General features: G+C 42.4%; 1 protein-coding gene across 1 annotated transcript in view; it reads right to left on the reverse strand.

Annotated features, from left to right (window-relative positions):
* The window catches only part of WNT7A (Wnt family member 7A), a 48,621-nt gene extending 39,254 nt beyond the window's left edge, over positions 1–9,367 (reverse strand). The window contains exons 1-2 of the mRNA XM_054976807.1: positions 8,966–9,367; positions 6,857–7,083 (exon numbers count right to left, since the gene is read on the reverse strand). Of these exons, the coding sequence (XP_054832782.1) occupies positions 6,857–7,083; positions 8,966–9,036 (298 nt within the window). The 5' untranslated portion in view covers positions 9,037–9,367. The remainder of the gene's footprint in view (positions 1–6,856; positions 7,084–8,965) is intronic.
* Positions 9,368–15,318: the final 5,951 nt, after the last annotated feature.

Consider the following 15,318-nt stretch of genomic DNA (forward strand, 5'->3'; position numbering starts at 1 on the left):
ATTTCTCCAAATTGGATCAATGTGTAACATAGCAAACAAAGCTCAATTGAGGTAAATGTAGCAAAAACCATCTTGTCTAGTAGCATTGAACAAAAACTCCTGACATTAAATGTATGCTGATGGGGTCTGAACTTGCAGAGATTGGCAGGGAAAGACATCCTGGGGATGTGGTGGATCTCTTGTTGAAAAAGCCAACTCAGTGGGTGGCAACAGTGAAAAGCAAATTCCATGCTGGGGATAATTAGGAAAGGGCCAATATTGTAATGCCACCATATAGATCTATCATGTGAAATCATCTAGAATACTGTGTGAAGTTTTGAGCAGTGTATCTTTAAAAAGAGTTGGGGAAAGTGCAGATGGTGGCAACTTAGATGACAGAGCTTGGAGCGCCTTTCCTATGAGGGACTGTTCAGATTTTTTAAAAGACAACTAATAGGGAACATGATAGAGATTTAGATAACTCTGCGTGGGGTGGGAAAATTGAATAGAGATAACTTTTTCTACATTTCCCACAATACTAGAATTCACAGGCACTCGGTGAAATTGATGGGTTATATATTCAAGATGAACAAAAGGAAGTATTTCTTCATTCAGTGAGCAATTAAATTGTACAATTCACTGCCTGTTGACACAGCTATGGCCACTAGTGAGTGTAGTTTTAAAATGTTCACTGATCACATGGTTAGTAGTAACTAAAACTTCTATATTCAATAGCAGCAAGCCTTTCGGACTCCCTTTCTCTTTCTTTATCTTTCTCCTGTGTTAAGGACCATTTTATAAAGTAGACTCCATTGAGACCAATGGAACTGCTTTCAAAGAAATATGTTTACAATAACATTAGTATTCAAGGTGAGCTATACACACAATTTCCATCAGCACAAGATATATATAGGTGAATTCTCATAAACCAAGAGCAAAACATTCTTCAAAGTGCATAGATACTCCCATGCTCTATTGTCGCAGTCACGTAACAACATAATGGTATTACAAGGATACATTGTGGTAAAGTCGTTTGATGTTGAAGCCTGATTTTAGCATAACCACTGCAGTCACTCTAGAGTCACTGAAATAATTAAACAGTGTGCTTCTCAGATTTGTGGCCCAATGGTTTTATTGCAAATTGGAGCAACAGCCCACTTGTTTCCTGCAGTCTACTAAGATAGCAAAGCTGAAAAATAATCAATCTACCCGCATTAAGTAATGTTCAACCCCTACCCTCCGCAGCCACATTTTGTAGCAATCATAAGGTCAAAGTTGGAGAAACTAAGGATTAGCAAAAGAGAAAATTGCAATCACAGACATTTTGTTTTTTGTATTAATATAATTTAGCCGACTGTTAAGCTTTGATCATAGTGAATCAATGGGCACAAGAATCGTTGTTACATCATTTTATATTGCTTCATTTCATAGCTGGATATACAATAATACTTAGAGATGTTTGTTAAGTAATGCTTTATTTTGTTTGACTGTATTTAAATAAGTCTAAGGTGGGTTCAACAGTAAAAGATAAAAATAAAGCAGGTAGAAAAACAATATACTCTAACCACTCTGTGTATCTTTAGTGAAATGCCGAACCAAATAAAATATTATTTATTACCTTTGAAAAAGATACAGATTTGGGGGCTTATAGACTCTCAGGAGAAGGTATTTCCAAGTCAAAGGCATGATGTCCCTAGAGAGCAACAATTCATAAAGCACCTATATATATCCTCAACATTCATACATTACACGTGGCAGGTACTATCAAGAACTCATCTTTGGGAGATTGTTAAAATCCTGATAGTATCAAGAACATAGGCTCAAGCTGTGTAGGGCCTTGGTCAGACTCAAAAGAGAACATTAAACTGTAACCACATTAAACTGTAATCTGTAGGCACATGGAGCTGCAACCAGTAGGCACATGATCCCAGCCACCTTACCTGTCAACAGGGCAGACTCAAAGTTTTTGTCTATCTTATGTAGGGCAGAATGAGGGCATTCCCATGTGAACTGACAGTGCACTCCACATCCTCTTACAGTAGATTTTCTAGCACATTCACAGTTCGCCTAGTAGTTGGCCATGCTTGAATTAATGCAATTTGTTCAGTTTCCATCATGGCAGGTTTTCCTTCAATTTTCATATTCCAATCAACTTCCCAATTCTGCCTGTCTGAGCAAGGTGACATTGCCTGTCAGAAAGTCAGCTTGACCACAGTCCCCCAAATGGCTATTGTTTAGCTCCTAGTCCCCCAAACTGTTATTGTTTAGCTCCTAGTGTGTTGGTAGCTTGAATGTATGCTCAGAGCAAGATTTCATGAAATGGGGTGAAAAAATCCTTTAACACTCTTCAAGGGCAGCTCCCAGTTATAGTCCCAAGTCAAAACATGAGGGATAACTGTAAAATGAGGCTGTAGGGAGTGTTAAGCTCTCTTCCAAGTGAGTTAGTGAAATATGATTTGTTGCCTCAGAATTGTTAGTGTGAGTGAACAGAAGAGCTTAAAGAACAGTACCAAAGACAGATGATATAAGGCTTAAATGTGATTTGAAAAAGGAATCACTGCTTGCTGCTACACTTTCCATTTCTGCCTCTGGAAAACGGGTAGTGCTTTTGTATTGTTTCAAAAACCTGCAAAACCTGTTTATCCAGAAACAACTATGGGAAAAATTAAATGTGTTCACATCACCAATAGGGAAGCCTCTATCAAACCACTTTCACGCTGTTAAAACTTATTTCTTCTTCTAGCCTGAAGCATCATTCCCTGCAAGTCAGAGAACCTACCAACTGACTTCATTGCTTACATTTTGCCCAAATTCAGCTTTATTCTGCCCTGATTGATTAATTGACTGACTGATATTTATTTGCTGCCTCTGCAAAATAATACTGCCTGAGCTGGTTTACAAATTAAAGAGAATAACTATGAAAGACAAATTGAGGTGGTTCCAACCTACAGGCATCAGTTCAAACACTCACATACAGGCCTGAATACCCAGGTACGGAGCTGGTAGTGTTTGTTTGTATGTAAACAAACACTGGACCACTGGACCATAGCTATTCATCTAGACAACAGTCAGTAAGACTCATTCCCAAAGACCTATGAAAACCTGCTTATAGCCTTTACCTCTTCTAAGAGCACTTAAATGAAACCACTGAGATAATAATATAAACAGGGAACAGATAACAATGACAAAGCTAATTAAGCAAATTCACAGTCTCATTTAGAGACAGCAAAGAAAAAATGGTATAACATATACAGTTGTTATTGTGTGCCCACTTTTGCAGATCTTCATACTTGGGCAAAGTAATATCACAAAACAACCTGTCCAACCAGATTTCAGGGAGGGGAGAGAGGGGAGGGGAGAGAGATCGGGGAGGCAACATTCTCCAAGGTCCAAAGGCTTGGCTGTGATTCCAGGATGCAAAAAGCAGTGCATGAGAAGATCATTTGTTGTGCTTATTGTTTTTGTATGCCACATCTACAGTACTGCTATCATATTAGGACAACCGTTAATGTAAGAAAATAACCATTGAAGCAAAGAGATTTATGCCTTTGGCCTGCTTATGAGGCACTAAGCTAACTTTAGTGTTCACAACAAGAGTCAATCCATGTTTAGACCCACTGTTCTAGCCAAGACAGAGGTACTCCTGGGGAACAATCGCAAGAAACATGTATGGGCAAGTCTGCCCTCAATATTCTGGACTAAATCCACAGAAAAGGAGAGGCAAGGGGGCACATTATATTGTATTAGATACATTACATTGCACATCTCTGCTATTGGTTGTTTAGCTTGAATGATGGAGGGGAGATGCTTGAGAACTTAGGTTTCCAGTAGTATGAGCAAAATAAATTTACAGTGCAATCCTAAGTAATGTTACACTCTTCTAAGCCCATTGACATCAATTGATTTAGAAGAAAGTAAGTCTGTTTAGGATTGCATATTTACCCCAAGCTATCTCCTTAATATGGACTTGCGAACAATAAGAAGCATCAAGACTTGAGCATTATTTCCCTGTATAAGACTGTTCTTGGTTGTATTCAGTCCATAATTTAGACCCTCTACTGACTTTGGTGAACAACTAAGCATTTGTGGATTAAGTCTAAATGGGCTTGGATAACCACTCCAAACCAATCAAAGAGCCCTGCCCAGAAGTGCCTTGGGCACGCCTGCCTCTTTGTGCTGGCTTCTCCCTCTGCATGCCCCTGAGGCTCTCACAGGAGTCTATCAGTGCTCCTTCTTCCAAAGATTCTTTGAACTTTGACTGGCTCCTTTCCAACAATCCTCAGGTCTGGATTCATAGATGCATGCATTCCACCTCTGAAAGTGGAATTCATGCCATTACACATAACAGTTTGGACTGTGGATTAAAAATACCATATGATCACATGCCTGGAACTCTGCTCTTAACATGTCTCGTTGTGTTCAAATATTGTCGAAGCAACAGATAAAAGGGAGCAGGGCAGATGGGGTGGGGGTGATGCTACAAATTGTGCAGGCAATGAACGTCAGAGTTTTGTCTCATTCAGGGAGAAGCTATTATGAAATCACCATTTTGCCTCAATTATATTAAAAGTTATGTGGAAGATGGCTAAATTACTGTATAAGGAAATAAAATATCCATGTAGCATGAGTGTTACAGAGGCTCCTAGCTAGTACATTAGACATGCCATCTGTTATTTTGATATGAGGAAAAAATGACTGAAACCATGAGTAGCAAAAATAGCACACTGCACATCTGGAGAAGAACATGGCTACTGACAAGCGACACCTTACCTCAGATGTACTCCCAAGGGAGCTTTGTTATTCAAGCACAAAAAGGATAAAATATTAATAATGTTAATTTAAAAATATATATATATAATGTACGGGCTGTGGAAGATGCTAGGCCTATATTATTTCATTATTGGATTTTGATCCTTCATTGATCCAAGCATAATATGACCATGAAAGTACCCTAACATATCTGATAAGTAACTTAATAATAGTTTCTTTTTGTAAATAAATTAGTAGTTGCATTCAAATGTAACACAACATTTATTGGCAACAGTCCAGCATCCATGCTTATATCCAATAATAGGCTTATTAGAACCCAATAATATTAACTGTTTTTAGCACAATGAGCTGTCGGATTGTAGCCATAAACTTTATGGGAAATATCTGTGAAAGTTTTAGTGATATAAAAAAATACACAGAAATAGATCTAATTTGGGAGTTCAGAACAGATTTTCCTTAAGCACTGATTGAAACCATGTGTATATTTGTATAAGCATAATCCATAGAAAACTGGATAAAATAGCCAACATTTGGGTAAATATAATGTACTGCAGAAAACAAGAAAAGATTATTAAGATTTTATCTTAATTTGGGGATTTTTCTGTTTATTTTAACCCACAAAAGTGAAGCTTTCTTAACAACTTGTGCAGCATTAATCTTCAGTTGTACTTCTGGCACCTTGGAAACACACAACATATCCTTCCCACACACCACAATGATCCCGTAATCCATGAGTGAGTCTTGACTGCTGTCTCATGGTTTAGAAACTACTTCAGTAGAGCCCAAAGTTCCCTGAATACAAGGCATCAAATGGTTTTTCAAAGAATTCTCAGTTGAATAAACAGTATCCTATCTGGACAACTAAAAAAACCATTTATAATATCACAACATCGAAAAAATTAAGAAGTTAAGGGGACAATCCTAAACAAGTCTACTCAGAAGTAATCCCATGTTAGTCGATGGGACTTACTCCCAGGAAAATGACCTTAGTATGGGAACCAATAAGAGCTTCATAGCTTCTTTCTTACATCATGCAGTAGAGATTACACCACAGTATAGTATATTGATTGATCCAAAACTAAAACAGCCCCATTATTGTACTCAAAACCAACCAAAGGAGCCAATCTCCCACAGTGCCAATAAACATATGTTGAAGTGTTGGAACCATTCTATTGATTCTAAGCATAATGTGTGTATTAAAAGTGTTAAATCAGTGGATTCACAGTATATGGTCAGGAGCGTATGCTTTGGGGGTATTTTCACAAGCAAATTTTCTATTTTCCCCATCTGCAATGCAAACAAAAAGCTTATTTTGCCTAGAAGATACATTAGATTTAAAATGGTTTTCCACATTTAATCATCATTCACATATATACACTTGGACAGTGCATAAGAGGCTCAAAGTCCAAATGCTCTTGCAAAGTTTTCATATTGTGGACCTTAACAGTGTAATCCTAAAGCACAGTCCATTGAGCTCAATGGCTTTAGAAGGTGTAACTCTGCTTATGATTGCACTGTAAGTCCCCTTCTCATTGGGCTCTAATGAAACTGGAAAACCTACACTGGCCACAATCTACATCCAGATGTGTTTTTAAAGGTTTTTTTTAAAAAAATCAGGCATTCGTAAAATTCATACATTGAACAAAATAGTGATTTTAAAAGGGCTCAAGGTCAGTTTTAGTTCTGTGTGAAATGCCAAGATAACCTTAAGCATGTTTACTCGGAACTGACTCCCACTGAGTTTAGGGAGACTTTCTTCCTGGTAAGTCCATTTATGATTGCGGTCTTGCAGCCTCGATACATGTTAGCTCCAGAGTCACATTGATTTCAGTGAGGCTTTTTTTTTTCTTAGGAAGCATGTTTAGATAAAGAAACAGTTATGCTTAGAATGAGAGATGCTAGGATACACACTCAGTAGTGGGATATCAGTGGAGATGACAATTATACACTTACAGTGCAGAGGCCTTTGTTACTTCCAAGCCTCCCCAAGGCAAGGGAAGGCAGCATGGAGGAGAGGTCGTGAACTCTCACTCCTAGCCACTGTCCTCCTGGCCTATCAGCCTCAGGTTCCACCTGGCACCAGCTCTGTGGTAAAGAGATAACATACCCACTTTCAGCTCTTTTCCAAAGACCGTCCTCTCCCCCAAGGCCGAGCAATTCCACCGTCCGTTGCGAAACTGGAATTGACACTCATTGATTCCCATTTGGGAGCCCTCTCCGATCACGATGATGGCGTCGGGTCTGCTCTGACAGATCGCCCTCTGTCTCGGAGCTAAGCCGGGGATCTTGTTACAGATGATGCTGGCCCCCAGAGCCACCACGGAGGAAAAACCCCTAGAACGAGTAGGAAAGAGATTGAGTGGAAGGGAGCGGCTCCCCTCACCACCGCCACTTCGGCGGCCACTGATTCGCTCGGAAGGTTCTTAGGCCCCCTTCGGAAGTAGCAGGTTTTGGACTTCAAAGTAGACCCCAGGGAGCCTCTGATCCGCCCATCGAGACGTGACAGTCGCTTATGGTTACGGACAGTATTAACTTTTCAGGAAGCCAAAAGGTTTGTAACTTTGGTGACATTCTCACAATAGTCCAGGCCGAGGGCTGCTGGACCAGAGAGAGCGTGCCTGCAGCTTTCCCTCTCGAGGCGCTCACAACAACCCTCCCCGGCTGCTGTTCGCTAATGTCAACTGGCAGGTTGCGACACATTCTCGAGCAGAACCAAAAACAGCATTTTACTCCGCCAGCCCGTGACCAAGACAAGCCCTGCCCTGCGCTGCTCGGCTTGTCTGCCCGCCTTGGGGGTGACGATCAGAAAAGAATAAGGGAAAGGACGAGGAGGTCGATTTAATTGCTATCAGAGCCTCACCCCGGCCCCCCCTCCATATAGTTTTGTTGGCCTATAGTTAAAAGAGCGATAAAAGGCACGTGGGCTTTGGCCAAAGGTGACCCAGCTTCCTGATCCATAAATTAAAGCGCGCAGCAAGTCACCTCCTGAACAAAACGTTCACGCCCAAACAAAAGGGTGGGCGCGCAGCCTCATGCCGCTGTTCCGTCTGGAACTCCCAGTTAGTCACTGGTTTGTAGGCATTAAAATCTCCTCGCTTAAATAAATAAAAAAAAGAGGCGGACTGTCGCCTCCTTCCTTGCCCCCACCTTGCAGTGTCTGTATCACCAAATTCCTGAGTCTGCAGCGTTTGGGTATGCGTAAGTGGGCATCTGTACATACAGAGGGATACAAATACACTAGATCCACACAAGCGCATATCAGTTTCAAAGAGTACCACGTCTACTTGAGAATCCAAGAATGAGATGACTGTCTGCAGTTTCACAAAGCAGATCTGGATTTTAATCCCCTGCTGCTTTTAGGACATCTTAGGCATAAAGCCTGTATAAACAGTTTCAGAAATGGATATCCTGAGCGCACGTGGAGACAAGTTCCTTTGGAATCAATGGGATCTGCTTAGGATGGATGTGTTTAGGATGCCCCCCCCCATCGCATTCCGCGCTGTTCTCTGGGCGCGCGTCAGTGAAACAAAATGTGCTGCAGCTCTCACTTTGTCCTGCCGGTGGTGACAGAGGGGCTGCAGTTGGAGTTCGGGCTGGATCTACGATTCTCAAGAAACTTACGCTAGAGGGGTGCTACGTTAACCACCCATAAGTAATTCTGCGGCTTGCCGCTGAGTGAGTGGGCGCAGGTGCCAGGCGAACGCCGAACCCGAGTAACTGCACTAGAACTTGTGATGGCATGATGTCTCCCGAGCATGTGCAGAGTGATTAGCCCGCCCTTCCCACAAACAAAGACAGACCCCATAAAACTGAAATTAGGCAGAGAACGACTCGAGCAAGCCTGTGGCCTTAGACATTACCCACTCTTATACCCGAAAAAGGCCAGTTTCCCCAAGAGGAGGGCGAGATCTGTCTCTGCCAGCCTCGCTTGAACTCATTCAATGACTCCTTGAGGTGCGCTGGCAAGTAGAGCCGTGAGTTTATTTCGGGGGTCCAGCCGTAAGTGGCACACAAGGGCTTTTTCTGCATTCCCCCAGAGCCACACTGAGAACAACAGCAGAAAAAAAATCATATTGTTGCCCTAGCTTTAAAAAGAAAACCTCTTCCAGACTTTCCCCAAGTTGAATAGTAACAGGTCTGGACAGGTTAGGCACAGCGCGTTTGCCTTTCAAGAGTAGAGGAGGGAAGGGGGAGAGAGAGAGAGGAGGTGACTTACCCAATTTTGATATAGACAATCCCTAGGCTCAGAACGATGTGGAATATCCAGCGCCTGGTTTTCCTGTTCATATTCCTCGTTTGCTCTCGGCTTCAGATCAACATGCAAAATTCTATCTTTAAAAAATATGTGGGCTCCCCCCTCCCTCCTTCACACTCTTTGCGCGCTGGTTAATTTCTCAGACAGTGCAACGCCAGGTCAAAGTAACGCAGACAAAACAGAGCAGCCCTCCTGCGATCGGAGCCACCCGGAGCGAGCGGGGTGTGTTTGTAAATCCCAAGAGACAATCACCATAGCCCTCCACTGGGTCTCTCTTCACTCTCTCTCTCCCTCTCTAGTCCGGATTTGTATGCCTGTCACACGTAACACTTGGGAGCGCGCTGGGGAATGTATAGGCTTTAATAATCTCTGCCTCTCGCAGCACGCAGCAGCTCTGGAGGATTTCCCCTCAGGTTCAATGTTACTATCTATCTTTTCTCTCTTCTTCGGCTTACTTGGGCGTGTTCTCTAAGGGAGGGAGTAGTCCAGCCGGGGTGGGGTGGGGTGGAAAGGGAAAGAAGTGGAAGATGGGGGACGACGGTGGAAGCGGAATAAAGAATCACCTGCTTGGACAAAAAAAAATCCCCCGGGGAGCAGCTGGAAGTGGGTTTATCTCTGCGGTTCTGTTGAAAAGAAGGCTTCATAGAAGGCAAACTCCAGCTGTTTGAATGGCAGTCCAAGGCACACGATCAATGTCTGATCAATTTCCACTTCACAGGCTTGGGAGGAAATATTTGCACAGAACCACTTGGGCATCCCTGCTGCTTTCTGGGCTATACTCTGGTTTATCTCCTAGTTCTGACCGTCCGCTTCTCTTTATCCTGTTTTTCCTCTCTGCCAATTCACGCTGGACTGTCTTTTCGCTTTTTAAAAAACTATCCCACAAGCTGATCGATTGTTTCGCGCCCTGTCTGGGAGGGAGAAGAGCAGAACTTTCCTGGTGTGCGAGAGACAGGTTATATTGGTATTTCTATGCCATCCACACACACACATTTACGTGTGTGCATCTCGGGTTTAACGAGATTTCACATTGAGCGTCTCCCCCTTTCTCTGCGCGTGTTTTTAGGTTCCCTCCCCATTTTGTGCTTTCTTTCCTCAAGATTAGCCTCTAGGTGAAAGAAGTCCCATCTCCGACGCAATAGCATCTCCCAGCTGAAGGCCATAAATGGGGGCAGGGGGACCAGCAGCGGCAAGCAAGAGGAGCTCGGCCGCAGCGGCTAAGGGGCTGCTTAGGAAATAGATCTCTGTTTTGTTCAGCACCACTAGCGAAAAGCCTGGAGCTCAGGACAATTTAGATCCTATCGGCTGCTATTGACGGTGAGGCTAGACTCTCAGACAGCAGACCCAGAAAGAAAAAGCCCATTGTTGCCTCACCACTTTTGCCTATATGCTTGGCTTGCCTTTTTCCACTTCTTTTTGATTGATTTATTTCAGGACAAAAGAGGGTGGAGTGGGGGGGGGGGTGTCTTGCCGCTCCCCCAGTTCGCAGTCAGGTGTCTTGCTAGGGGCTTCTTTGTGGCAGCTCAAGGGACGGCTAGAGATCGGGTATCGCGGGGATTTTTAAGTCCCCCCCCCAAAAAGAATCGGGAGAAAGTGCAGAGCAAGGGTTTCGAGGAGAAACGCTTTCCAGCGAGAACGCCTCTAGACACGCATGTGACCCTGTCCTTTTTGCTTAACCCTGCTCGAGTTGGCCCCATCGGCCTTGCTGCTCCTGGCAAGTCCCACACGCCGAAGTTACTTGCTCGACTACCTGCCTCCTGTGGTTATGCTGCAAAGCCAGATCCCCCCCCCCACACTCCACAGACGGAGGGCTTTTGTGCGACTAGCGGGACTTTTGAATGCTGTTATGGTGGTACGTTTATTTTTATCCCCTTATTACACATACAAGGGAGGATTCCTAAAACGATAACAGGGGTGTGGTATTGCTGGAAACTGCGCAGCTTTGACTTTTTTAAAAAACAAAATGCCCTGTTGTCTGATATGTCCCTGCAGAAACAGGTGATCCAGAATATAACTTAGCACGTTTGACAGAGTTATGAGTAGACAAGCAATTTGCAAATACTTTTAATTCCACTGATCTGACAAAACGCCTGAGCACGGATCTGTATCCCTTCAGGGCAATGGTAGCTATTTACTACAGCAGAGAGATTCACATTCCAAAACACGAAGGGCCCTTCTGTCTTTTCTGGTTAAAAGGGACGGGGACGACGACATTCCATTATTCTGAGCCGCTTATGTCAGGAAATAGTCATCTGGACGGACCGATGCCAGGGAAGTTTATTGATTTACTGGTCCCTCATCCTCCACCCCCGAGTTTTTGAGCTAATAAAAAACCATTTCAGGCGACAGCTGTTATATATGTAACCAAATATCATATATTTTACCTAACTGTATTCCTGAACTCAGGTAAACATATGGAATACCCCCCCCCCCACGCACACACACGAAATTCCCTCTAGGTAACTCAAAGAACAAGGGCAGATCAACTGAAGGTTTTTTTTCCCTCGACACCAGAGAGGCCACAGTTTTCTTTGTAAATGCGCCATCTAGTGGGGTTAAAGATGCTCAGCGGGAACTGGGGAATGGATAATAAAGTGACCTTTAAAGTAAAACGTTAGTCAGATGGTTATTTTATGTTACTTCAGCAGGGTCCAATAACAGGGTGGAGTGCGATTTTGCCGAAACAGAGGTCGGGAGAAGCCCCAGCGGCAAGCCAATTATGATATTGTCTACTTATATTTTTTTCTCCTTTCCAGATTCGACAGAGTGTATGTATGTGTTTTGGAAGAGAGGTGTTGTTACAAGTTGGGCCCTGATGTCTTGCAAAGCATTCTTACTCTAAGTAAACATTCAGAACTTGGAATTATCTACAATTATAAACAATCAGTTGCCCCGAGAAATTTGATTAATATGTGTCTCTACCTCTCCCGCAACTGGACAATTGAAATGGAATAATTTGAGAGGAAACGGGTTCTTCCACAAGAACAGAAAGCAGAGGAAAACTGCCAAGGATGGAATACTGTATAATAAGGTAAGGACAATTGGCTAGGCAGCAGCACTTCTGAGAAAGATAAATTGAATGGAGTCACCGTGTGATGTTGCAGCCCAAAGGGCTAACTGGCCATCTGGAGTACTGCCATTTTGGGGTGCCACAGTACAAGAAGCTGAGAAGGATTCAGAGTGAAGTTAGGAAGAAAAAGGAAAATGTGGTGCATGGACAGAAAATGGGAAAGTCTGTCCAATGTTCATTTAAACTGTGGCTAGTGCAGGAGAACCCAAAATCTTGTACCCTAATAACGAAACAAATTATGTCATAAGCCAGGACAAATAAATGGTGAAAAGAAGATTGTAATCTTTAAACCATTATATTGGGGGAAATCATATTGATGAAAAAGTTATTTTTTTAAAGCCCTACATGGGAGAAATTCTTAATCTGCCTCTTGAAATCATTGAGGCTTAAAATAGTATTGATTTAATGAAGTCAAACACTGGCTGACTTGTAGGGGCTGGTTGATAGAGATGGTATACATTCTCAGAGGGAACTATTCTGTTCAATCCAGGATTATTAAACACAAAGCATTTCATCCCTTTGACACATGAAATATTTACTACGCAAAAAAAAGTAGATGTGCTATAGGGACAGAAGTAGTTTCTTTCCAATAGGATATATTCATGTTCACAAGCTGCTACTGGGAGACTGCCTTTCCACCTCTTTATTTAGCAGCAGCAGCCTTTCCCTGAACAAAGATAGCAGGTCAAAGCTCCACCCAAAACCCATTTATCATATGTTTCCACATTTGTATTCCTATTGTTAATTGTCTGCTGGGGTTGCCTTGGGGGTGAGACGGCACAGCAATTTAATACACTGTTAGGTCAGCATCCAATGCTTAGATTCGAAGACGACTTCTTCCAGGAGACACAAAAGCAGACCTTTTGGGTCTCAGTAAAGTCCATCTTGGAACTGAAAACTAGATTGGCGCACTGCTTTTAGTGTAGATAGAGTTTTGCTTTCTTGCTTAAACCTATTGGCTCTGCTAAGCAAGGAAGCTTTACACAATGAACACTCACAATGGTTGGCTCTGGTCAGGGTTATTAATGTCTCATTTTTCATATGTATAAAGAGTTACCAACACCACCAACACCACCCCCAGACTTGACCTCTCTCTGTTTGAATTCAAGAGATAATGTCATTAAAAGCCCATTTTGTCACTAGATCCTAAACACACATACAATCACAGCTCTCCCTTTTTATCAAATTGCTTCAGTTTGTTGTCAAAACACCTTCTCAACACCCACCCTGGAAAGTCTTTGCAGTGACAGGGTTGGGCAAAAATCACAGAAGTTGCAGTGTGTTCCAGCTATCTTCTTTTCTAATCTAAATAACAACAAACAAATACAAGTCACAAAAACAGATTCTTTTCTACTCTAGGTTCCATATAATCAAAAATATTATTTAAAAAACAACTCAAGGTCAGAAAAGCTGCTTCATGGGTTGCTGCAAAGCATGCAAGCTTTCAGAAGAACCCTTGTCTATTTTCAAGAGTTTTGTGATCAAAATTAGATGGACGAATCTTACCAACCTTTTGTTGTGCATCTGTCCAGAATTTCAAGATCTGTCACTCACTCTCTGTCCACTATGACAGTACTTATGGGATCCTTTCATTCCTCATTGGATCACATTTAGTAGTTCTGCTTGTGCTCATCCGAAGGCCATAGGGAAGGCCCTTAGCAAGGACACCAGCTTGTAGATTCAGAAACAGCTCCCTGCCAGAGTCATCTCAGGTAGGTACTTTGAGCTCCAAGATAATTATGTGCTGCTCAGACAACTGATAGGCTCTGAGGCTTGGAGGAGTTAGATTACTCCAGGGGAGAGAGACAGGGAGTTATGCTGACCAAGAGCCAAGGGAGGAAGTCTGGATGCAGGTGCCTGCTTTCACTTTTCAGGGTCGCTCATAAACCTGCCTTAATGGAATGGATTCTTAGACACTACCCAAGTCTGTGCTGTCTTAATTAATACTGGAAGGTAGTGCTCATATTTCCAGTCTGACCATCTGGTCCCTCTGTTGCTGAGACTTCAGTTTTGACATTTCTATTTTAAAAAAAAATCTACAAGTATAATTCAGTTGAAATGTAATTCTAGAAGTTTTCAACCATGTTGGGGAGGGGTTGTGGCTCGGTGGCAGAGCATCTGCTTAGCATGCAGAAGATCACAAGTTCAATTCCCAGTATCTCCAGTTAAAAGACCAGGCAAGAGGTGATGTGAAAGAACTCCACCTGAGACCCTGGAGAGCTGCTGTCAGTCTGAGTAGACAGTACTGGCCTTGATGGACCAAGAGTCTGAATCAGTATCAGGCAGCTTCATGCATTCATGGCTCTAACCCACAGAAACTTGCAGCCACAGGAAAACAATATAATAAATGCATGAAAATCAAAACAGAAGGATTTCTCTGCCATCAACCTGCAAACATATGTTGTTGGCATACATCTCTTTGGATTTTTAAAAAGAAAATATTGCTTTCTTTTTTTTAGTGTTCAAAATAAGTTTTGACAAGAATGCTCGAGCTTGATATGACTATGCTTTGCTGAAAGTGTGAACCTCAAAGCTCCCTGCCATGGAAGAGCAACCAGCTAACCAAAAGAACAGTAAGAAGAACAGCAGTTGATTTAAATGGAAATGGGAGATAAAAGTAGAAAAGACAGCAGAAAGAAGATGTAGAATGCCTTGAGAGGACTGGAAAATGGGAAAACTTTTCTAACGCCACCAGTGCGATTCCAAGCAGAGTCCATTGAAATCATAGGGCTTAGAAGGATGCAACTCTGCTTGGGATTTATTAAAAGATGGCTTAGCTGAGGCTGTTAGGCAAGGCAAGGGTGAGGGTGGCCACATCTCTGTACCATGGCTTTGTAGGGAAGCAACACATGTAGGAAGGGGCAGAAAAAGGGAAGGAGCTTATCAATCAAGCCCAGGATAAGCTGAAGTTTAGATGAAGTCCAGGACCTGAGGGAATGGGCCTGTAGCATTGCCTTTCTCAGGATCCAGACTGTATCTCAAGCAGCCTAGCTATTAGTAAATAGCAACAGGAGAGTGGTAGAAACAAATTTTCCATATGCGAGAAATTATGCATTTAAAACATTAATTTTTTTTTTAAATTTAGGGGAAATATAAAGTTCTTAATGTCTCAGCTTACATACAACCCAAGTAATTTCAGATTTAATCAGTATCTATTTTTATGCTGTGCCGATACTCATCTATCAAAAATGGTCCACACAAGACTAAGAAATCAGCTTTCTGGGAAACCTGTCCATCTCCAAAA

This window comes from Eublepharis macularius, chromosome 4 (assembly GCF_028583425.1).
Source record: "Eublepharis macularius isolate TG4126 chromosome 4, MPM_Emac_v1.0, whole genome shotgun sequence".
NCBI lineage: Eukaryota > Metazoa > Chordata > Lepidosauria > Squamata > Eublepharidae > Eublepharis > Eublepharis macularius.